This window comes from Caenorhabditis elegans, chromosome V, assembly GCF_000002985.6.
Source record: "Caenorhabditis elegans chromosome V".
In the NCBI taxonomy this organism is placed as follows: Eukaryota; Metazoa; Nematoda; class Chromadorea; order Rhabditida; family Rhabditidae; genus Caenorhabditis; species Caenorhabditis elegans.
In genome coordinates, this window is record NC_003283.11 from 15,092,614 (window position 1) to 15,113,638 (window position 21,025).

At 35.0% G+C, this 21,025-nt stretch overlaps 6 protein-coding genes and 4 pseudogenes across 10 annotated transcripts; 7 read left to right on the plus strand and 3 right to left on the minus strand.

Moving 5' to 3' along the window:
• The first annotated feature begins 352 nt into the window (after window positions 1-352).
• Window positions 353-1,772, plus strand: txt-12 (transcellular chaperone signaling (x)cross tissue). Its single transcript, NM_001026185.3, has 4 exons — window positions 353-444; window positions 466-526; window positions 571-753; window positions 1,626-1,772. Exons 3-4 carry the CDS (start codon window positions 597-599, stop codon window positions 1,703-1,705), a joined length of 237 nt encoding a protein of 78 aa, NP_001021356.1. The 5' UTR covers window positions 353-444; window positions 466-526; window positions 571-596; the 3' UTR covers window positions 1,706-1,772.
• A 663-nt stretch (window positions 1,773-2,435) lies between these two features.
• Window positions 2,436-4,839, plus strand: srx-78 (7TM GPCR serpentine receptor class x (Srx) domain-containing protein; the record flags this gene model as incomplete). The annotated part of the gene is made up of 7 exons (NM_074319.5): window positions 2,436-2,522; window positions 2,568-2,731; window positions 3,014-3,246; window positions 3,768-3,916; window positions 3,962-4,086; window positions 4,167-4,241; window positions 4,590-4,839. The coding sequence occupies 7 exons, from the start codon at window positions 2,436-2,438 to the stop codon at window positions 4,729-4,731; spliced, it is 975 nt and encodes a 324-aa protein (NP_506720.3). The 3' UTR covers window positions 4,732-4,839.
• A 221-nt stretch (window positions 4,840-5,060) lies between these two features.
• Window positions 5,061-6,941, plus strand: srx-79 (annotated as a pseudogene). Its single transcript has 7 exons — window positions 5,061-5,144; window positions 5,191-5,354; window positions 5,631-5,863; window positions 5,911-6,059; window positions 6,122-6,250; window positions 6,304-6,378; window positions 6,797-6,941. Coding segments are annotated over exons 1-7 (979 nt in total).
• A 192-nt stretch (window positions 6,942-7,133) lies between these two features.
• C01G10.1 (BRCT domain-containing protein) lies at window positions 7,134-11,792 on the plus strand. Its single transcript, NM_074321.3, has 12 exons — window positions 7,134-7,277; window positions 7,323-7,409; window positions 7,755-9,387; window positions 9,434-9,554; window positions 9,598-10,012; window positions 10,083-10,453; window positions 10,502-10,616; window positions 10,662-10,886; window positions 10,937-11,037; window positions 11,086-11,401; window positions 11,451-11,590; window positions 11,633-11,792. Exons 2-12 carry the CDS (start codon window positions 7,349-7,351, stop codon window positions 11,774-11,776), a joined length of 3,642 nt encoding a protein of 1,213 aa, NP_506722.2. The 5' UTR covers window positions 7,134-7,277; window positions 7,323-7,348; the 3' UTR covers window positions 11,777-11,792.
• Window positions 11,793-12,110: 318 nt separating this feature from the next.
• On the minus strand, window positions 12,111-12,584 carry C01G10.19 (annotated as a pseudogene). The gene is made up of 2 exons: window positions 12,388-12,584; window positions 12,111-12,345 (listed from the first exon to the last, which is right to left on the minus strand). Coding segments are annotated over exons 1-2 (432 nt in total).
• Window positions 12,585-12,713: 129 nt separating this feature from the next.
• On the minus strand, window positions 12,714-13,330 carry C01G10.14 (Major sperm protein). Its single transcript, NM_074322.4, has 2 exons — window positions 13,195-13,330; window positions 12,714-13,130 (listed from the first exon to the last, which is right to left on the minus strand). Exons 1-2 carry the CDS (start codon window positions 13,291-13,293, stop codon window positions 12,777-12,779), a joined length of 453 nt encoding a protein of 150 aa, NP_506723.2. The 5' UTR covers window positions 13,294-13,330; the 3' UTR covers window positions 12,714-12,776.
• Window positions 13,331-13,480: 150 nt separating this feature from the next.
• Window positions 13,481-13,860, minus strand: C01G10.13 (annotated as a pseudogene). The gene is made up of 2 exons: window positions 13,766-13,860; window positions 13,481-13,700 (listed from the first exon to the last, which is right to left on the minus strand). Coding segments are annotated over exons 1-2 (315 nt in total).
• A 1,363-nt stretch (window positions 13,861-15,223) lies between these two features.
• On the plus strand, window positions 15,224-16,284 carry Y75B12A.1 (annotated as a pseudogene). Its single transcript has one exon. A coding segment is annotated over exon 1 (1,061 nt).
• Window positions 16,285-16,946: 662 nt separating this feature from the next.
• Window positions 16,947-17,830, plus strand: Y75B12A.2 (Si:dkey-194e6.1). The gene is made up of 2 exons (NM_074324.2): window positions 16,947-17,454; window positions 17,507-17,830. Exons 1-2 carry the CDS (start codon window positions 16,964-16,966, stop codon window positions 17,730-17,732), a joined length of 717 nt encoding a protein of 238 aa, NP_506725.1. The 5' UTR covers window positions 16,947-16,963; the 3' UTR covers window positions 17,733-17,830.
• A 1,516-nt stretch (window positions 17,831-19,346) lies between these two features.
• Window positions 19,347-21,025, plus strand: T01G5.7 (RING-type domain-containing protein). Its single transcript, NM_074325.6, has 2 exons — window positions 19,347-19,975; window positions 20,655-21,025. The coding sequence occupies exons 1-2, from the start codon at window positions 19,354-19,356 to the stop codon at window positions 20,813-20,815; spliced, it is 783 nt and encodes a 260-aa protein (NP_506726.2). The 5' UTR covers window positions 19,347-19,353; the 3' UTR covers window positions 20,816-21,025.

Genomic DNA, 21,025 nt, shown 5'->3' on the forward strand with positions numbered 1-21,025 from the left:
ATCTCACGTTATTTACTACGATTTCATAAAACTACAAGCAATTTTTTGGATTATCACCTAGGATTTCGGCTTACAACAGATTTCGAGTCGATCGGAAAAAATAGTATTTAAATTGGCAATTGGAATGAATTTTCATTATTATGTGATGATTTTTTATTTCTTGTGGTTTATGAGCTTAATACTCAAATTTTAGATTTTAATTTTTAAGGAATTAATTTTAAAAAAATGTGGCTTCTGAATTTTAGGGTCTGTTCTATAGATCCTCGCAGATCTCAAAATCAAAGCTTCTTCTATAGACTAGGCTCTAAACTTTTGAAATTCTATGTTTTATGATTTGTTTCCAATTTTTTCTAGCAGGTCTCATCATTTCTAACGCATCATATTGACAAACTCTTTTTTAAACCGTTTCTTTCTCTCCTTCTTGTGTGTGAGCAGACTGGGTAAACCATCGTTTTTTCTCGGCTTAGCTCTCTGACCGCAACGTATTTGTACACACACAAAGTTACGGCAAAGTAAAGATTTGGCAGTGAGTCACCTCGGAGTACTTACTACTTTGCAATTGATGTTCAGATTATCTTCCCTTTTTGTGTGCAGGAATGAAATTTCAAACTATGATTTGTGTTGTGATAATTGGAATGGCTCTGGTTGCACCTTCGATTGGCTATATCATTCCTGGAATGAAGAAGCGACAAGTTGATATGAGGGGAATCAGTTTATATGGAATAGATTCCTATTCGATGGCCCAGCAAGAAGGTATTCAAGAAAATTCAAAAGATTTTTGATCTCCATAAACCACAGAGCATTTGTTTAAAAAAATGTTCAAGATACCAGGAATTTAAACAAATACACCACGTGTCTAAAATAAAATTGGCAAGTAATCTTGAGATCAAACGACAAGAAAACCGTAAAAACGTATTTTTTATATAGATTTTTAGCAAATAAACATTCTAGGAAAATACATATTTTAGGCCAAAATTGTTTTTGCACCTATTTTGCCCTTGGAAGTTTTAGAGATTTCCAATAATTCCCAGACTTATTTTTTTGCTTTTCGTTTTCTCAAAGGGAACCGTCGATATTTCTCCAAAATTTATATTATTTGGATTCAAAAAATTGAAAATTCAGACACAATTTGTTCGATAAACTACAGAAAATTGAGCTAGGTTCAGAAAATATTTTCAAATTTGTATGACATCCCATTATTCAACTCTCGTAGCTTATAATTCGATAATTTTTTGGAAATACAAATGAGTGTTTAACAAGAAAGCTGTTGAATAAAATGTAAAACAATAATTTTGTCAGTTGGCAGTTTTTGATTTCAACTATCGCTTTACTTTTAAGGCTTAAATTTTGGTTGTATTTAATTTTATCTAGAGAACTACTTTGCACATATTTTGTTAATGTTTTTACTACCCAATCAATGGTGTTTTTGAAATGGTGAAATGGTGTTTTTAAAAACCAATAACACGATCTTTAAAAAGTTTTTTCAAAGTAGAAAAATAAAAATTGGTTACCTGTTTACCTACATACACATATGTAACTATATATTTGTACAACTACAAAACCACATTTTAGGTCACAACACCTTAAAAACAATTCAAAACTAGAGTTCCAATGTTCTATTTCAGCTCAACGTCAACACTACATCAATCCGAAACCCAACTATGTCACCGAGTTCTACCCAGTCTATGACTTTGGACGACGCTAACGTTTTTCGTATTTTGACCATCGAATGTTGGCACAATCACACTTAAAACAAATAAATGAACTTTTCTCAAAGTTTTCCAAGATTTTACACAACAAATAAACACAAAATGATGATGGCATAGCCAATTTTAAAATCTGTGACCGTTTCCTAAGAAAGGGTGAGAAAGGTGACTAATAAGAGACTTTTCGAGTATAGGTATGTTTGATTGTACCTGCACAAACAATTGTCTTTGGCATCGTAACAGATCAGTAGATATTTGTGATCGTTTTATAGTACAAATCATGAAAGGGGCCACAATGGAGAACGGTGAGAAGCTTTGAAAATCGGGGAACATGGGAATTAAAAAAACTTTCATATTTTCCAAATTCGGTTTTCAGGTTTGTGCAGAAATTTGCTAGTAATTTTTTCAAACATGAAAAAACGCAAATGAGGAGATATGTTTTCTTTTTCAAGTAATTATTTTTCTTTTTAAGAGTTAGCATGTCCCAAACAAATAACTCTTTTCGTTTTTCAGAGAGCTTGCCTTGTGATAGAATGCACAAAAACTGTAAGAAATAAAATTGCGTTTATGAAGTTTTGATTTATTGTTTACAAGTAATAAATCAATCCACTTTTGATATAGCAAAACGACCGACTTCATGTTTTATTTTACTCAATTTTCTAACAGATTTTATTAAATAACAGAACCTTTAGACAATACAAAGCTTTTTATTCATTCAGTAGTCTTAAAATGGAGGTAAATTTATCTAGCAACTCAACGGCTACCTACAATTTTGAAAACTGGCCAAACTCTTTGGCCGCAGCTCTCATGTTTATGGTAATTTAGATATTACATAACTAACGCTGACATCTAAGTTTTAAGAACTCATTCATTGGGCTTCCTCTAAATTCATCAATTATTTGCAATTTTGTGGTTTGCAAGAAGCAGCGAACTGCGTTCAATATGATTTGTGCTATCCGAGCAGCAAACAACGTATATGTTCTACTTGTAGTTATGATTGGAGTTTATGTTCCGGAGAGTTTGATGTGAGATTGCAAAAAGATCACATTTAAAAAATGATCCCCGAAAATTATTGAAAAGTTCATTAAAAATAAACAAAATAGACAATTATTTGCTCTATGTAACAGTAATTTTTTTTCATAAAGTTAAACGTCTTTCTCAAAAGTATTTAGTTTTTGAGTTATACTTTTTTGCCAAAACCAAAAATGTATATACATATGTACTATTGATTACCACTATATATTTTTTTGCGACCAATGTATATTTAATGACACAATTAAAACATTATCAAAAATGCCTAATTACAGAGGGTTCTCAATTTATCCTCGCTCTGTTGAAAGCATTATTATAATATTTGGAATGAATTTATTGGTTTATAACGAATTTCAAAGTGTCTATCTTTCAATAAACCGATTTTTCGCAATGTTATTTCCATTGCGATTTAACTGGCTATTGAGTATAAAATTTACATTGCTATTACATATTTTATGTTATGGGAATCGTTTCTGGAATGTTATCACTGAACATCTTGACAGAATCGGTACAAATATGATTTTTTCAAAAAAGAAATTACCGTATTTCCTCTATTAGTTAGGCGCCTCTATTAGTTTTGCACCTCCATTAGTTTTGCATCTAAAATCACTAATCAAAAATTAGTTTTGCAGCCTCTATTAGTTTGGCACCTCTAATAGTTTTGCACCCCTTCATTTGTTCCCTATTTTTTAGGAATTCAAAATTTGCATAATAAAATCGTTCTAAAAATTAGGAAAACTCTTACAGACTTGGTATAACAAGTGAAAATTGACAAAATATGAGTACAACTCGGACAATTTTTGCGTTTGAGTTGTAAAATTCGTTCATTTTGGTTCATAAGTTGTTATTGAAGTTGATGATATTATGCCATAACTTACTGGAATACATGAGAAAAAACCGGTTCGAAAATTAGTTTTGCACCTCCATTAGTTTTGCATCAAACTCGGTGTCCGAAAATTAGTTTTGCATGCCTTACTAATAGAGGAAATACGGTAAGTTGAATTGTATACTTTCAAAATCTGATTTCAGAAAACTCAAACCATATATCATTTTCTGCCGAACACTTGGCTTACGGTGGCACGTTGGCAGCACCTGACTATTTTTTTGAGTGGTCTGTGTTGTCAATCATCTTTCCACTTTTTATCAATGCAGTAACATATATTCGTTTTTATTATTTGGTGGGAAGTTGTAAAATATGAATTAAAAATTATTTAGTGCTTCAGAAAAAGCGGACAAGTCGGGAGTCTCAACACCGGAGAAAAGCAAGGGAAAATGTAGCACAGTTTTTTCAAACTGTTTTTCAAGACTCATTGTTTTTCATAAGTAGTACTTTTGGCTTGAAGTTGAAGTGAGTTTTCAATTTTTGGGAATTTTATGTTTGTGAAAAACTATGCCTCTGAATATATTCAGTTCAAATTTCATATTCAGTACAATTATTGCACACCGATTCTGGACGTTCTTCTGCTTTACATTTGTGTGGCAATTTATTCATGTTCTTGATGGGTAGGTCATATTTTTGGAAAGCTGGAAAATTGAAAATCAGAAATACAAATATTTTCGATTTCCAAAAAGTATGTAAAAAAATCCCAAACATATTTTTTTTGATATGGGATTTGAAAATTATGTTACGATCATATTCAACATTTTTTTTTGATTTCTGGCTTTTCAGTGAAACAGAACATTCAAAACCTAAAAAACTGAAAAATTGGAAAATCAAAAAACTAAAATTTTTCATTTATATCTTGAATGCGAAATTAATGGAGAAAATTCGGTATTTGACGAAAAAAAACTGATTTTCGCTATCTAACAAGAGTTTCAAATAATTGTTTAAAAAAAACGGCGAGCTTTCAGATTCATCATGATGATGTTCAATGCTCGCTTGTCCCCAATGAAAAGAAGACTGAAAATTAATATAATCGAGACAATTACAAAATTTGATACTCGAAAGGTTTTGCCAACTCGTACCTGGTCACCGCCTACTCCAATATCATAATTTTTACATTTTGAAATGTTTTAAATATCCATCTAAAAATTTTTGATAATTTGAAGAGTGGTATTCATCTTAAATGTATACTCCATTAATTAAACATTATAAGTCTCACCATATGATTCATGAGCTTTTAAAAAAGTTTTCAGACAGATTATATTCCTGACTATCCCATCGGGAATCGTATCCTAGGAAACTGATTAGTTGAAATCAGGTGATGCGTAAACCATCACTTTTTTTTCGAAAACAAGTCAACACAATTATTTAAAAAAAAATTAGACTTTTCGATCTCGAGATCCTTAATTTAGTGTTTTTTTGCTATTGAAACACGTACAATGAACTCGACAGTTACCAACGATGTCTCCAACTACAATTTCAAAAGTTGGCCGAATTTCCTGGCTGTGGTACTTATGTTGCTGGTAAAAGTTTGAAATAATTTCTATTGAAAATGAATGAAAATTCAAGAACTCGTTAATTGGACTACCGTTGAACATTTCCATTATTCAAAATTTTGTGACTTGCAAGAAAGAGCGAACTGTGTTCAATATGATTTGTGCTTTCCGAGCATCGAATAACGTATATGTTTTATTGGTGGTTATGCTCGGAGTGTACGTTCCAGAGAGCTTAATGTAAGTTTTTTTAGGGGTTTAGAGTATGATTCGAAAAAGAGGCAAACGTTTTTTGACGTTTTATTTAAAATTTGGAAAAAAAAACATAAAAATGAAGGCTTTCAAAATTAACTTCAGAGGTACATATATCATAAGCATCTTTTCTAACTTTCAGAAATGAATTCTTAAATTAAAACGAAATTTCTCAGGAAGATATTTTATTGGGAAGACATTCTTATTAGGCATCATATTGGATTTTATTGCTCATGTTTTAATTTTTTCTTCTTCTGTTTTCAGTGGGTACTCATTTTACTCTCCAGCTGTTGAAAGCATTCTTGTGACGTTTGGTACGAATATGCTAGTTTTCAACGAATTTCAAAGTGTCTACTTATCCTTCAATCGATTTTTCGTTATGCTATTTCCTTTAAAATTTAGTTGGCTATGGGGTTTGAAACTGACATTGGTATTGCATATTCTTTATTATATAAACCGCATCTGGAATGTGGCTACGGAACACTTGAGTAGAAGTGGTACTGATTTCATGGTTACGTTTAAAACCATTTTTTTGTAATTTCAGAAAATTCAAATTTTATGCTTTTTTCCAATGAGCATTTGGCGTATATCGGGCTTTTGTCTACACCTGAGCATATGCAATTATGGGCTGTTGCTTTAATTGTTTTCCCACTTTCAATAAACGCAGTCACATACATTCTGTTTCATTATATGGTAGGGAATGTTTTTAGAATATTTTCTTAGAACTATAAAACAAATTTGGCTCTATGTTTCAGAAGAAAAAGACAATCCGCGGATCTCAACACCGGAGAAAAGCACGGAAAAATGTGTTACAGTTTCTTCAGACTCGTTTGTTTTCTTCAAGACTCGTTGTTTTCAATCACGGTCTTGTTTTCTCAGCTCGAGTAAGTCACTGGAACAATTTCAGCTTCAACTCAAAATATAACTTCAATTCCAGTAACCTTTTTGATCATAGAATCTGGACATTCTTCTGCCAAACATTTGTGTTGCAATTCGTTCATGTTCTTGATGGGTGAGTGGATTCAGACACAGTTAATTCGTAGATCGGGCACAATGTATTACGATCAGCAGTGTAAATCGGGCACAAGATCAGATTTTCAAGCTTTTCAAGCTTTCAAGAACATTTTTTAAAGTAGTTTTTCCGAACTATTATATATGTAAAACTTTTTTTTTTGAAACATTTTTAAGGCGTCAAGCAAAAAGTCAAGCTTTCAAGCGTTTACATTACCTGCGAGCCGTGGGTTTTCAAATTTTCGTACACATTCACTGTATTTTTTTAAATCAACATATGGAAAATGTTGACGCGGCTGGCATTTTATGGGTCTGTTAGGTATTTTTCAAAAATTGTTCTACAGAATCTGAGCCGCTACAGGTTCCAAAAAATTTTCACATGTAGCTGAAATTCGAGTTAGTAATGAATATGAATTTAGATTCATTATGATGATGTTCAACAATCGACTGTCCCCAATGAAAAATAAAGTTCTCCGGAAAGTGAGCCCATTGGAGTCTATTGCTGTGAAGTGTGATGACAGAAGAGCTATTTCTAATCTACCACCACCATCTACAAGATCATAAAACCAGCAATTAATCTATTCATGTAATTGATTTCAACATTTCCCTTACTCTGTATTTTCGTTAATTTTTAATAATTAAAAACCAATGAAAACCAAAACCTTCAAAAAAGGAAAACTATTATATTCAAAAAGTTTATTGAAAAACAAAAAGAAAAATGCATGAACAACATAAAACAAATTTCGATTTATTTTTATTACGTGAACCTCCAATTCGTTTGTTTCAACATTTTTATCTGATAATCAAATCTGCTCAAATCAATCATTGCTCAGGCGGAAGACCATATCTTCTCGCAAAATCTATTCATTGTCTACAGTCTTTAAAAATAAGCATCTTTCGGTAAGTCGTTTTTCATACTTTCAGGCTGTAACGGCAGTATTTCAGATAAAAAGTATTGCAATTGTGGACTTATGATTACTTATTATTTTGGCATCGGAATTCTAGGAGCATTTCTAGTTACAGCCGGAAGTGGTGAGTTGGAAGAGGGAAATAGCTCGCGCGTAAACTATTATTAAGGGTTTATAAACTAATACTTTGTTCATTTTTGAAAGAGTCGATTTTTATCTTAAGAGTGTCTTCTTGCATTGCTTTAATTTGAAAAAAAGCCAACATGTAAATACGAAATCCATGTAGCAAAAAAACGAAATATAAAATACTAAAAGTAGAAGAACTTACGTGAAAATTCAGAATAATGAGTGAAAAGTGTCATTAACACACGTGGCTGTTAGTTTTGAATTTTCCACAGTCTTTACCCACACCTACATGCCTGCCTACTCGCCTACATGTATCTCTTCCACAACGGAAACCATTTTTCAGCCCCGTCAAATCTCCAACTCATCAGCGAAGACTTCCGTATCCTATCTCGTGTGACCAATGCGATTTCCCTCCAAGCAGGTGCTATCAGGAAGAATATCAAAGTTCGTGATCTACTGGTAGAGCTGATTCGGATGCCAAGAGACCAGTTCAACAACATCATAGATGTCGACATCAAAGTGGCACGTACGGAGTTGAATAGAATGGGTGAAGAATTCGAGAAGTTGTCTCTATTGCTTCAAAATGATACGAATAGTCTGGTTGGTGATAACATGACCGATTTGAAAAACAATTTGAAGTTTCTATCACTCTTTTCTCAACAAACGTCTACCTTCTTGGATGCCATCAAGTACCCTATCAAGAACCTAATGAACAATCTAACGACAATAATTGCAAACAACTCGATGTTCAGGAGTAGTTGCTCACAAGTGGATACGGATAATTTCAAAAGTTTTTGGGACTCTATCAACAACGAATTGTCGGAATACGCCACAAATGATTTCCCGGGCTTCGCTGATACATTTGTCGCTAACAAACCAAATTTTTCCGACTGCCTAAACTATTTCCCACAGTTGCAGGCTGAGCTTGATGCTTTACCGATATGGGGTGGACTTGAAATGATTAGAAAATGGGAAGATATTATACGGTTGGTTGCAAAATTTGATGCATTAAGCGACTCATTGCGAGCTACAAATGCAACGCTTTTCCGGGTTCTTTCAAGTCTGAAAGCGACAAAATCTTTATGGAAGAGTGTACATCCTAATTACCATGCCCAGGTTATGACTCAACTCAACCGTTCTCTGTTTGAAATCATTAAACATCACATTGCGCCAACAAAACCAGTTCTAAAATACAGTGCGGGCTTCAGAAGCTCAAGAGATTTCTCTAAAATCTCCAAGGATTTGAGTAGCCCTTGGTTCAGAAGAAATATTGCTAAAGAATCGAAAACAAAGGACCTGAACCATGCACTAAAGATATTCCATGACATTTCGGAAGCCGTCACTTCACTCGATACTTCTTGGCACAATTTCACTGCTCTCACCTTGGATTTTGAGTCCTCAGAAGTTGCAAAAGCAGGACCTATTCTTGACGTTATTTCGAAAATGTCCCTTAACTTTGCAAATTATGAGTCAATTATTCAAAACGCGAGTAACAAATTATCGGAGTGCTTTTCGAATTTTTCTGTTACTTCTTTGGAGACACCCAACTCTTCCCTTCAGGAAATGATTCAAGACTTTCAACAAGCTATATCACCAGCTACAAATTATATGAAATATTTGGCCCAAATCAGAAAACAGGTCTCGTATATCAATATAAACTCAATCTTAACCATACGCCCCAACCGCACCATAAAATCGTTTTTTGACGAATACTACAAGAAGCTAAGCAATGAAATCGAAAAACAAAAAGTGAACAAAACCAATTCGTTGAGGGTGAAGACTCGTCTCAAAATCATCATTGATCAGATAGATAAAAGGGAGGTTGATTTTCACAACTTCATGACACATCTTTCACAAAACTTAAAAAATATTAAAGTGATCACAAATAAATCTTTACCAAACGACACTAAAATAGACAAACTGCTTGTCGAAATGTTGGACACGTCACAATTGAGGGGAATATCGAAATGTTTGAGGTTAATATTATTATGTCTATGCCCAAAAAATATTTAAAAATTGCAGTCAAGAGTTCATGCAACCGCTTCGAGTATTGGAGGTAATTGAAGCAATGATTACTGTTCGACAGTTTGCTGGAAATAAGACGGTGCTGAAAATGAACCAGTACCTCGATGAGCTAGCCAAGGTTAGTAAATAATAACTTCATTGCTTTTATTTATAAATTTCAGGTTAAGAACCAACTTTGGAAAGTGGAAAAACAAATCAAGTTGATCACATCTCAGTCGAATTCCAGTCACAATCTTGTTCTGAAATTGAAGACCCCTGAACTTTTTACTGCGAGTCTCGGAACATGTGCGCACGTGTTAGAAGATCTTGAAGAAGCACGACAAAATCACCAGCTTCTTTCGAATTACCCAGATTTCCCTGTACAAGTTTTGAAGACAATTTCGGGAATGGGACTCCGTGAATGGCTGGATCCGGAGCAAAAACTCCAAGTAATGCTCCAAAAGATTGATGCTCTTGATGCAAAATCAAAGATGTTGAGGAAAAATGGGAATTTATCAGAGATGGTCAAAGTGTTCGATGATGCCTCAAAAATCAATGGTATCCGTGGAGATCCTAAGGATTTATATAGACTATTCAGTAAGTAGTTAAAATGGAAAAAAAAATAGTTTTTAGAATTCTTACCGAGTAAAAAACATTGAACTTTCAGGATTATTGAAGAAGTCTAGCAAGCTGGAGAAGCAAGAAGCTGCAAAGTATTTCGAGTCTATAAAAAACTTGGATCTAGATTTCGCACGGCACGAGGCTATACTCAAAGGAGCTGAAATCACAATTTCTTCCTTGATGACCTATTTTGATGAGATATTTGGCAACAAGAAGCTTGATATCGTTACAATTGCGGTTGATAATCAACTTTCTTGGATATACATCATTATTATTTGCATTGGTGTGATGATATTGATTGGTCTCATTTGTATTGTTGCCTACGGGTTTACTCAAAATGGAAGGTCAAAGTATACAAATTTGTATTTATATTATGTTGGAAAACCAGTTCATTATGAGAACAGGTGGAGATATTCTGTAAGCTTCTCATGTTAAATCTACATTTTTTGAATCAACATTTTCCAGCTTTTCCTTGACAATCAGGATGGAAAGAACACCTTGTTGGATGCAGTACGGGAAATTAACAAAACAAATGCGGTGAATGCTGTAAAGGCAGGATCCTACATAAATGCATTTAACAGTAAGATTCAAGAAGATCTAATTTAGACGAAAAAGCTATATTCAGAGTTCGGAAATACCGCTCTGCACACTGCAACCAAGTCCGCTCTACCTGAAATTGTAAAGCTTCTCATTAAAAATGGAGCTGATCGGGAACTGCTGAATACGATGAATCGAACTCCGGAGCAGATGATCCCACTCGTATATAAAGACATTCCAAAGGACAAGGTTGAAAATTTTGACAAGATTCGAGCATTGTACAAAAAAGCAAATGGGAAGAAGCACAAAATGAGTAAGCATCAAATGTCTTGTGATAAGCTAAATAAAATTGAAAATTTTGAGATGTTCCACAGAAGTTTCCAACCACATCATTTCATATTTGGATAGACGAAAGAACCGACATCAACATAACCAACCAATTTATGGAGAAGTTTCAAGCTATTGTGAGTTATTCTTTGCACCAAAAACTTCTTATTTAAATCATATTTCAGACATCTGATGAAGCTAATTCAAACACTACACATGTCATTGTGAAGACAGATGAGAACGGAGCTCTGGAAACTGATAGTCTCGATCTACTACTTTGGGTATTCAATGGTGCGATTATTGTCAAAGAACAGTGGATGGTGGATTGTTTGGAAAATGAGACAGTTATCGAACAGGATTCAAAATATTTGGTGGAAAAAGTTAAATACAAGGGATCATATTACAATACAGTTCTTCAATGGAGTGAAGCCATGGCAAAAGGAGCCATTCCATATTTGTATGGAGTATACTCAGCGGTTGTCATGGTGGAATGCAAGAATTGTGAGCAATTTCGATTCAATCCTTTGAAGGTCATTTTATAATTTTTCAGTGCTGAAATTGAATTCACTTGTCGCAATCCACGGTGGTGTCATGATGGAAGTTTTTCCAAGAAAGGAGCTCTTCAATGTTGGATCTCACCCATACAACCATGCAAATCTTGGACCTTTGTTTTTGATTCACGATGGAAAGGTTTGTATTTTGACCGTTTAACTGTGAAACAATTTTTTTCAGATAAACTTGAGCGTCTACAAATCTGATCCGGACAAGATGTACACACTGTTCACTGAAGAAGAATTCATAAAGTTTATGCTCAAACGAGATATTGTCAAAGATATTAGTGAAACTCCGATTAGTGTTCTGAAAGATGAGAAATAAAGATTCTTTATTGATATTACTGCAGTTGTTTATTGATATTACTGCAGTTGTTTATTGATATTACTGCAGTTGTTGCAGGCACATCTTTAGGCCCAGTTTTTTCTAGCTATGTGGTCCACTCATTATGGAAATTAAAACATGAACACAGTTTCTCCACGAGAAGATCGTAACTGTACATGCATAAATATTATTTTCAGAATTTTTTCTGCTTGAATTTTGCTATCTATTTGAAAACGAGAATTTATTCAAGATTTATTAAGAGCAATCAAGAAAATAGAAAACAAATTGAAGCAGCCAAATACAAATTCAGAACTTAGGTTCCATGAGTTATTTGTCAGATTGTAAAATTATTTGTAGAAAGATGAGGAGCTACAGAGACGTTGTCAGCAGCTGTCCTGTTTATCGGATTGAAAAACTTCAGAACATCTGAAAAAAAAACATTTAACAAGATTTTCAGTTCTAGTATACCTTTTAAGGCTCTTCTGTAGTCTGTGATGACGTACATCAGAATACATGCGTCTAATGCTGGATAAAGCGCGAATATACCCAAAAATATTCCAGTAGGCATACTAAATTTCAGATTTTAAAAAATAGAAGCTACCTGAAGCAACAGAGTTTTGAATATTTGGAGATGCAATTTTCGAACTTCTCCCGATAAGAGGCTTAGTTTCTCTTCCATATCGTGATACAATTGGTAGCTGCAGAAAGTCATGATACAGTATTGAAATGAGACACAAAATGCCATGTTTACTGTGGAGAAGACATTGTTCCAACGAATGAACAAGTCAGTCGAGTTGGAAATTGTTTGCTGGAATCAATAGAATACTAGCTTAATGAAAAAGTGCAATATGGTGTTAATATGAAAAACTCGAGCGATGTCTGATAGAAGTGCACAATTAAGCTAATGGCGTTCCTTACAAAAGTAGCCGCCTAAAATCTATACCAAACAATTTATTATAATATCAAAATGAGATCTATTATATCCTGTTTTTTTCCCAAACTACTCATCCACCACCTCTCTCGACATCTGACGACCTCCACTTGCTCCGGCCACCAGCTTGATCTTCAAGTGTGGAATCTTAGTTCCAGCACTGTCCGCTGCTTTGAACGCAGCCTTCGGATCTTGCACATCATTTTCAATTTGGAGGTATTGAACGATCGCTTTATCCTTTTGAATTGGTCCGGGCATCCGATTGATTGTCAGTTGGCGGCACTTGTTCGGCTCGATGATCATGTGAGTTGGCTCAACACGAAATAGTGCATTGCCACATCTCACTTTGATCGCCATGCGTTTTGAAGTGAAGTTGACCACCATATGCTCCGATTTTCCGCCGGCATTTGGGAGTTTGGCTTCCTGAAATTTGCTGCTGTTTTTTTTACCTTGCTACTATTTTGGAAGCAATGCAAAAATATCTTACCTCTGGATCAATTGTTAGTGGCACTTTTGAAGATTCTGAGTTTGCCTCATCGATTTCGTCCTTCTTCAAACTCTCCGTCTTACTTTTCTCTTTTTCCATTACTCCGAAGTTGTAGTTTTTGAAAACTGAGAACTGATTCACTTGCTGTTTTGCTTCATCTATTTTTTAATTTGAAAGGTTAAATGGTTCAACGTGGAGTTGCATGCATTGTTCACGTATTCTTTATTTTGTGAATATTGAATTTCCCACATTTTTTAATTGGCAAACCCTTTTTTATATTAATGCTTTACGTGTATATCCTTTCACTATTCCGAAAAACCTTATTACAATTGTCGAAAATATTGAGGACCACTGTAAACTGACTAGGGAGTATTTTAACTATACGGTGCGATCGGGTAAAAGTAAACGTGTCATCCGATAGCTGGCATCTTAGGCTTTCAGAATCTGTAATTTGTTTCGGCGGAAGACCTCTTTGAGTTTGGAAATTTTCATCTGAAAATGTAGTACTGAAATCAGTGCATTTCCTATGGTTAACAGTGGATTTTGTCTCTGGCGCCAACAGAAATCTCACCACAATGGTGGACGGGGGAAAACATCGCTTCGGTGGTCGAGTGGTGAACGCATTCGCCTCTTGAGCAGAAGATTGTGCGTTCGGTTCCCACACATGGTTTAAATTTTGGCCTTTTTTTATACAAAATTTTTAGAACGGGAAACAAATGTTTAAAACAGTTTTCTGAGGTTTTTACATTACTTTTTTGCTTTTTGATTGAACCACAATTACCCTGGAAACTTTTCAGAAATTTTAATTTTTTCGAAAATTGCCACTTTTTTCTCCACCAAACCCATGAGAAAATTTGATCCAAAAATTTTTTTTAAATTTTTTCAAAAATGTATGAAATATTGTAGAGTGTCACAAATAACTTATTTTTCATTGTTTTCAATGACCGAATCACTGATTCTGATGCCGTATCAAGACGTTTTACCAAATCGATATTGGCAAAACACCTTGTCTTTGAGACTCCATATCTCCGCAGGAAAAAATTGCGCTTAAAAGTGATCAACTGAAAACTTGTTAAACGCAATGTGATCTAAAACTTTTCAGTTGAACACTTTTTTGTAAAAAAATTGGTTGCCGAGTTGGAACCAATTGATTGGAGCTTCATTATTTTTGAATATTCTAAATAGTTAAAGGTCTATATATCAGCAACCAATTTTTTTACAAAAAAGTGTTCAACTGAAAAGTTTTAGATCACATTGCGTTTAACAAGTTTTCAGTTGATCACTTTTAAGCGCAATTTTTTCCTGCGGAGATATGGAGTCTCAAAGACAAGGTGTTTTGCCAATATCGATTTGGTAAAACGTCTTGATACGGCATCAGAATCAGTGATTCGGTCATTGAAAACAATGAAAAATAAGTTATTTGTGACACTCTACAATATTTCATACATTTTTGAAAAAATTAAAAAAAAAATTTTTGGATCAAATTTTCTCATGGGTTTGGTGGAGAAAAAAGTGGCAATTTTCGAAAAAATTAAAATTTCTGAAAAGTTTCCAGGGTAATTGTGGTTCAATCAAAAAGCAAAAAAGTAATGTAAAAACCTCAAAAAACTGTTTTAAACATTTGTTTCCCGTTCTAAAAATTTTGTATAAAAAAAGGCCAAAATTTAAACCATGTGTGGGAACCGAACGCACAATCTTCTGCTCATGAGGCGAATGCGTTCCACAGGTAAACCGCGTCATGCGAGCAACTGGTGAATAACGAACGAACAGCCGCTAACACGCGAATATCTGGTCAATTACTGACGAAAAACCGCAAACATGCGAAAAACTGTTCAGTACCGGACGAATGATTTTTGCTTGATTTTGAGAAGAACCGCTTCCGGTGAAGATTGCGCGAAAGTAAGATGAGTGGTTGAAATGGGTGGCAAAATATTTTCAGCGAAACTGATGCCAAGTAAGTTGCTGCCATTTTGATATTCTGATTTTATTAACTCGATTTTCAGCCAAACGACCTGGATAATTCTTCTCGATGCTCTTCCATTTGTATGCTCGCTTCCATGCTACAATTAAAGAACGGAAGTCGGAAATTTGTGCTCAATTTAACAATGTAATCATTAATTTTTTAACCCAAAGTTTTATCAACTCGAATTTTCAGAATTAGCAGCACACTCCCATCCAAACTCCAGAGACGTCTAAAGTTTATATGGAATCTCTCACCGGAGTGGCTGTTTGCCAAGCATCTTAAATTGTGGCTCCATTCGATTTTTCCGATGATGAAAATCCGCCAAACGCTCAACGGCATTGAGCGAATTTGAGCCCCAATTGGATGAACCGGAAAGCCCGCCGAAAATGAACGACATTATTGATTGGAAAACTTGGAAAACGGTTGGTTTTGTTGATAAAATATTCGAAAAGTTCCTGGATTCTCGATAACAAACTACAATTTTTCAGAGAAACTGAATCTCGTCGTAATCCCAGTTTTTATCGTCATCGTCAAGTAGCCGGGACAGTTGCACCGAAATCGCCTCTAATTCATCATATCATCACACTGGAGATGGATGCAATTCCAATTTGTGAATATATCTCCGAATGCGACTCACCGAGCAACAGTTAAATTGGCCAAATCAGGATAATGTGATCGACGTGGCCCCACCACCAAACACGCCCACGTGGACTGTGCTATTCGTCAACTGGACGATTATTCATCACGTAAGAAAAATAGTTGAAACTTAATTAAAAACCATTTTTTGTTTTCAGCGGCTTCAACAATCACCGACTCCTGCCGCCTCGTGGCCTCGAAACGTGTGAGAGAACAACGGAGAAGTGGACATACATCAACCAACCCGTCGCCATCCGATTAATTTTCGATTTTTTTTTTCAAATTTTATTTTATTTTTTGTAAAATAAAAATTTGTATGAACTATCAATTGTTATTAATGAACCGCAAATTCCAAATATATGGCGAATAACGGGGTGGCAGCTAGCTGGGCATTCGCGCGTCTTCATCATTTACCGGTCCGTTTTTCGCCAGTTCTTCATCGAATAGCGGCCCGCGCTTCACCGAAGCCATGTACCTTTTTCGCGAAATAGCGGCCCGTCACCCGACGAATATTCGCATGTCGCGGTTTACCTGTGTTCACCACTCGACCACCGAAGCGATGTTTTCCCCCGTCCACCATTGTGGTGAGACTTCTGTTGGCGCCAGAGACAAAATCCACTGTTAACCATAGGAAATGCACTGATTTCAGTACTACATTTTCAGATCAAAATTTCCAGACTCACAGAGGTCTTCCGCCGAAACAAATTACAGATTCTGAAAGCCTAAGATGCCAGCTATCGGATGACACGTTTACTTTTACCCGATCGCACCGTATAGTTAAAATACTCCCTAGTGAGAAACGTCGATCTAACATATGTTTGTGAAATAAGTGCATCTGTTTTACTACTTTCGGGGGTCTAAAATTTTAAGTCTACAGTATTTCTAAGTCATACTGTAGATTTTCTTACAAAATCGGTCTATTAACCCTATCCCTTTATCAAATTTCGGCATGATACTATGAAAATTGGAGCCACTGTACACTCGTCATCTCCACCTATTTGTAATCACCATGTACCTCTTCAAACCAATTAACAAGGTGAAGATGGGCAGGATGACAATTGGAATATGATGACATTTCCAGATGGGGCGTGACTTGTCTGGAAATGTATATATAAGCAAACTATCCACCCTGGAAATTCATTCAGTCTGATTAGCTTTTCCACGATCAGAATGTGCTCTTATTCTCTTGCTCCGGCAATTTTCTGTCTTTTCTTTATTCCAATGGTCTCTGCTACTGGACATCTTCGTCTTGAGCTCACTGCTTCCAGTCATTTTTCATTGCATCTTTCAACAAATTCAAGTCTTCAAATTGTCGAATTGGCAATGGGATCTACAAGAACTCTCAGTTTTCATCCAAAAGATCATCAAGAGACTCTTGAAATTGTATTTTCGAAGGAATTCAACTTCCCATTGAAGTATGCTTATAAAATGGAAACTGATGATAGTAGCTATCAAACATTTGCATTCACTGATATTGTTCTTCTTGTTAAATCGACTTTTAAATGTGATGCTGGTTTTAATGGAAAATCATGTCAAGAGAAGACTACAAGTACAACTACTACTACTTCCACTAAAACTGAAATCCAAACTACAACCACTACAGTTTTGATTTCGGAAGTTCCATCAACTACTCCAATTATTAATGCTGCAGCATTCCAACAGTAAGTCACATTATAAAACTTCAACTGTTATATCCCATAATCCAACTTTCAGATTCGACAACTCTAATACTATTATGTGCTCAGTTCTTATCATCGTCACAGCCACTCTCCTGGTTTTGGTTCTGATCGCTTTCTTCTTACTCAAATTTCAAAAGAAAAATGTCTACATTCGACCGGGAACTCCGAATTTAGAAAAATGTCCAATGAAATTGGAAGATTCTGGATTTTCATCTCCTACAAGCCCAAGATACACCGCAGAGCCACATAGCCTTTTTTGATTATTCAAATACAAATATTTTTTTTTACTTTACTAGTGGAGAGAGTTATTACATCAATTTGTACAAGTTTTGTTCTCCATAAAATACTGATCAGATGAACGTTTTGAATTTTCAAAATATTCCCATCCGCATCGCTGCAGGTCTTCAGAACTTTTGAGATCACGACCTTTATGTCACGCAAGTCGGCATTCTGCGGGATTTCTACTTTTTTCTCAAGGAATCCATCAAGTGTCTTACAAGTTTTTATAGTTCAAAGAATGCTCTTGGACTAGAGATTCTTTAAAAACAAAAATCCAAAAAAATTCTATCACGGTATTTCTGTCATGGACTGCGGCAGTAGGTTAAGTCTTGAATGGCATAGTCGCCAGAAAGATGGATGTGAGCGGCGAGTAGCAGTATGCAGAAAAATTCATTTTAGTATTTTTCGAGACGTTTTGACCTGACTTTCCAGAATTTTTTTAGAAAATTGAGCTCGGATGATTTTGTGGGTCGTTACGCCTTGCGAAACCAAAAAAACTGAGTAAATTTCGCAAAGTTGAATTCATGAAATATTCAAAGGTTCTTGCTAGGCGCCAGTGTCGACACAGAAAATTTTTATATGCTACAAAAACAATTAAAAACGCTTCTTCACTTCTTTAACTTTAAATTTAACATAAAAATCATACATCTGAAAATTATTGGCGTGCGTGGGAGGTGTGTTTGTGTGGGAAGTGCCGCGTGCCAAATTACCGTTTTTTCGAAAGGGTTCGCCAAATTGTCGAGGTGATAAAGATCACACCTTATTGGGAAACATTACAAATTTTGAGTCAAATTGAAGGAAATTTATTCAGCTATCAGTATTCGATAGAAGAATGTACGTATGACGTGGCAGTCGCGCGAAAAGCTCATGTAAAAGAGCGCTTCATGTGTTACCATACTTTTGGCCCACCCTGTATAATGGTTTTTAATTATATAATTTTTTTTTTTTTCAAATAAATTTTTTTCAAATTAAGAACTGGTGTTATTCGAAAATTAAACAATCAAACTATACATGCAAAATGCAACTGAGTCCAAAAAGAAACCTGTCAATCGAATGATCTACCCAGATCAAACTCTGCACATTGGAACCATATACGTACTATTGCGTACTCTGCACCTTTTATCCCGTTTCAGGCCGCCGTTTGTTTATCGATCGGCACCTTTCGTGGCATGCCACTCTGCACAGTCATTCCATGTGATATGTGACACATTTCTTCTGCATTTGCAAACAAATTCTCCCTTTTTGAATAGCTGTGTTGATGCTTTTAAAGTTAAATTTATTAACAAATATTTTATCTATCTGATAAATGCTTTAAATTATTTTGTATTACTTAAAAATTGCTTGAAAACAGCTCAAAGGCGCATTTTTCGTACATTGAGAACATTTACAAAATCTTTATTTCTCAAAAAAAAAAAAAAAACAGCTTTGACACAACAATGAGAGAATGGTAATTTTGTAAATGTTCCCAATTTGGGACATGGGTTTCATAATTTTGTTGGAATTTTTTAAAATGTTTTTCTTATTTTTTGCCTTTCCACTTGTTGTGTTTTTGTGCAAAGCTTGCTCTTATAAATTTAATTTTTCTGAATTTTCAGGTAAACCATGAGGACATTGGCATTTATTGAAAACTTCATCAGCACCGTTCCATTTGCGATGGGTCAAAGTATGACAAAACTGAAGAAGGGGCTTGAAGGTCAAAGCAATTTAATTTCTAAGTTGATGAAAAAACATGAAGCCAACATTCCTTTTATCGAAGATACGATGGCAACGGATATTGAAAAAGTGCTGGAAACGAATCAAAAGCTTCAATTAGCTTTTGCTGAGTTGGATGAGCAAAGCGAGAAAATCAATAGTCTGGAAACACAACAACACAAACTTGTGGCAGAGCTTTCAAAAATGGAGATTGAACGTTCAAATTCTGCCATTGAGATTATGAAAAAGGATAAACAATTGAGGACGACTGAAGAACAATTGATAATGATGGCTAACTTGGGAGAGGAGCTTGGAAACGACGCGAAACGATATAGGAGTGAATTGGAATCTGCTCACGAAGAGCTCTATCAGACATACACCATCTTTGACAAAGAAAAATCCGATCTGTGTGAGCTGATTGAGGAACAAACAAAGAAATTGACAGAATCGAATGCCAAGCAGGAGTCCCGTAAAGAGTGCCCGATTTGCTGTTGGAATTATGACAACGAAGATAGACTTCCCAGAGTAATGGGTGAGTTTTGTACAAATTGTGCTTTCAGCACGACGTTCTTTCAGCAAACGTTTATTTTTTCTGTTTTTCTGGAAAAATATATTTTCAGTGCCTTTGTAATGAAGCAACTGATTATATGCACTATGCATATAGTTTAACGTAGAAAATATGATAGCTCAAATAAAAAGCACCGAAATAGAACTAAAGTTTTTCGTTCCAAAAACGTTTTGTGAAAATTCAGAAACAAGTGACGGATTCTGGTAGCTCTGATCTGCTGATCTGTAGTGAAAAAAAAACATTTTTGTATTGAAAAATTAGATGACATTGTTAGATCCATGTTTGACCCAACATACGATCTTGGTTTGAAAATGGCAGGGATGGGTAAAAGATATCAAGACTTGGTTTAGGCCGGGCCCGTGCTCTTTCCATGTATGACTCAAACTTCCTTTGTAAGTTTGGCCAATTCTAGCTGACCGTTTACCCGAGCTTTGCCAATTTCTGAGCCAAACTCAAACATGAAGTTGGTGCCGAATCTCGAGCTGGAACCTCCTGATTGTATAGCAAAAGTTTTTTTTTAATTTGAACGTGTTCTCGGAAGCTTCATGCAAACTTCATTATTGTAAGACTTTTTCTGTATACCTAAAACTCATAAAAATCCAACATTCTCCAAAATGCCTAACTTAAATTTTAATTCTTTCAGACTGCGGTCACACTATGTGCCACACGTGTATTATCAGTACCATCAACGAGTCCGATACAGAACCAATTTGCCCATTTGACAGAGAGCCGATGTTTGGACCCATCACACTTGGCCCACTTGACCCATACCAGCTCCCACAAAATCGTTGTATTATGGAATAATTGATTTATTTAAATTATTTTTTAAAATTTCAATCCAGCTTTATATGTATGTTTTTTATATTACGAGTTTTTAGGTAGGTTTTCGATTATTGTAGCTTTTAGATTTTTTTAGTTTATATGTTTGATTTGGAATGTTTTATATTATTTATTGATGCATGTTTTATTATCGCCGAATGTATATTTTTTTATAATAAAGGTAGAATTGAAGAA

Bases quoted from the DNA above. Each gene is read 5' to 3' on its own strand.
- txt-12 (NM_001026185.3), top strand. From the start codon at position 597: ATGAAATTTCAAACTATGATTTGTGTTGTGATAATTGGAATGGCTCTG. The intron at 754-1,625 runs GTATTCAAGAAA...GTTCTATTTCAG, and splicing joins TTCGATGGCCCAGCAAGAAG to CTCAACGTCAACACTACATC.
- T01G5.7 (NM_074325.6), top strand. From the start codon at position 19,354: ATGAGGACATTGGCATTTATTGAAAACTTCATCAGCACCGTTCCATTT. The intron at 19,976-20,654 runs GTGAGTTTTGTA...TAATTCTTTCAG, and splicing joins TAGACTTCCCAGAGTAATGG to ACTGCGGTCACACTATGTGC.
- C01G10.14 (NM_074322.4), bottom strand. From the start codon at position 13,293: ATGGAAAAAGAGAAAAGTAAGACGGAGAGTTTGAAGAAGGACGAAATC. The intron at 13,131-13,194 runs GTAAGATATTTT...AGCAAATTTCAG, and splicing joins CACTAACAATTGATCCAGAG to GAAGCCAAACTCCCAAATGC.
- C01G10.1 (NM_074321.3), top strand. From the start codon at position 7,349: ATGATTACTTATTATTTTGGCATCGGAATTCTAGGAGCATTTCTAGTT. The intron at 9,555-9,597 runs GTTAGTAAATAA...TATAAATTTCAG, and splicing joins ACCTCGATGAGCTAGCCAAG to GTTAAGAACCAACTTTGGAA. The intron at 11,402-11,450 runs GTGAGCAATTTC...ATAATTTTTCAG, and splicing joins CATGGTGGAATGCAAGAATT to TGCTGAAATTGAATTCACTT.
- Y75B12A.2 (NM_074324.2), top strand. From the start codon at position 16,964: ATGTGCTCTTATTCTCTTGCTCCGGCAATTTTCTGTCTTTTCTTTATT. The intron at 17,455-17,506 runs GTAAGTCACATT...TCCAACTTTCAG, and splicing joins AATGCTGCAGCATTCCAACA to ATTCGACAACTCTAATACTA.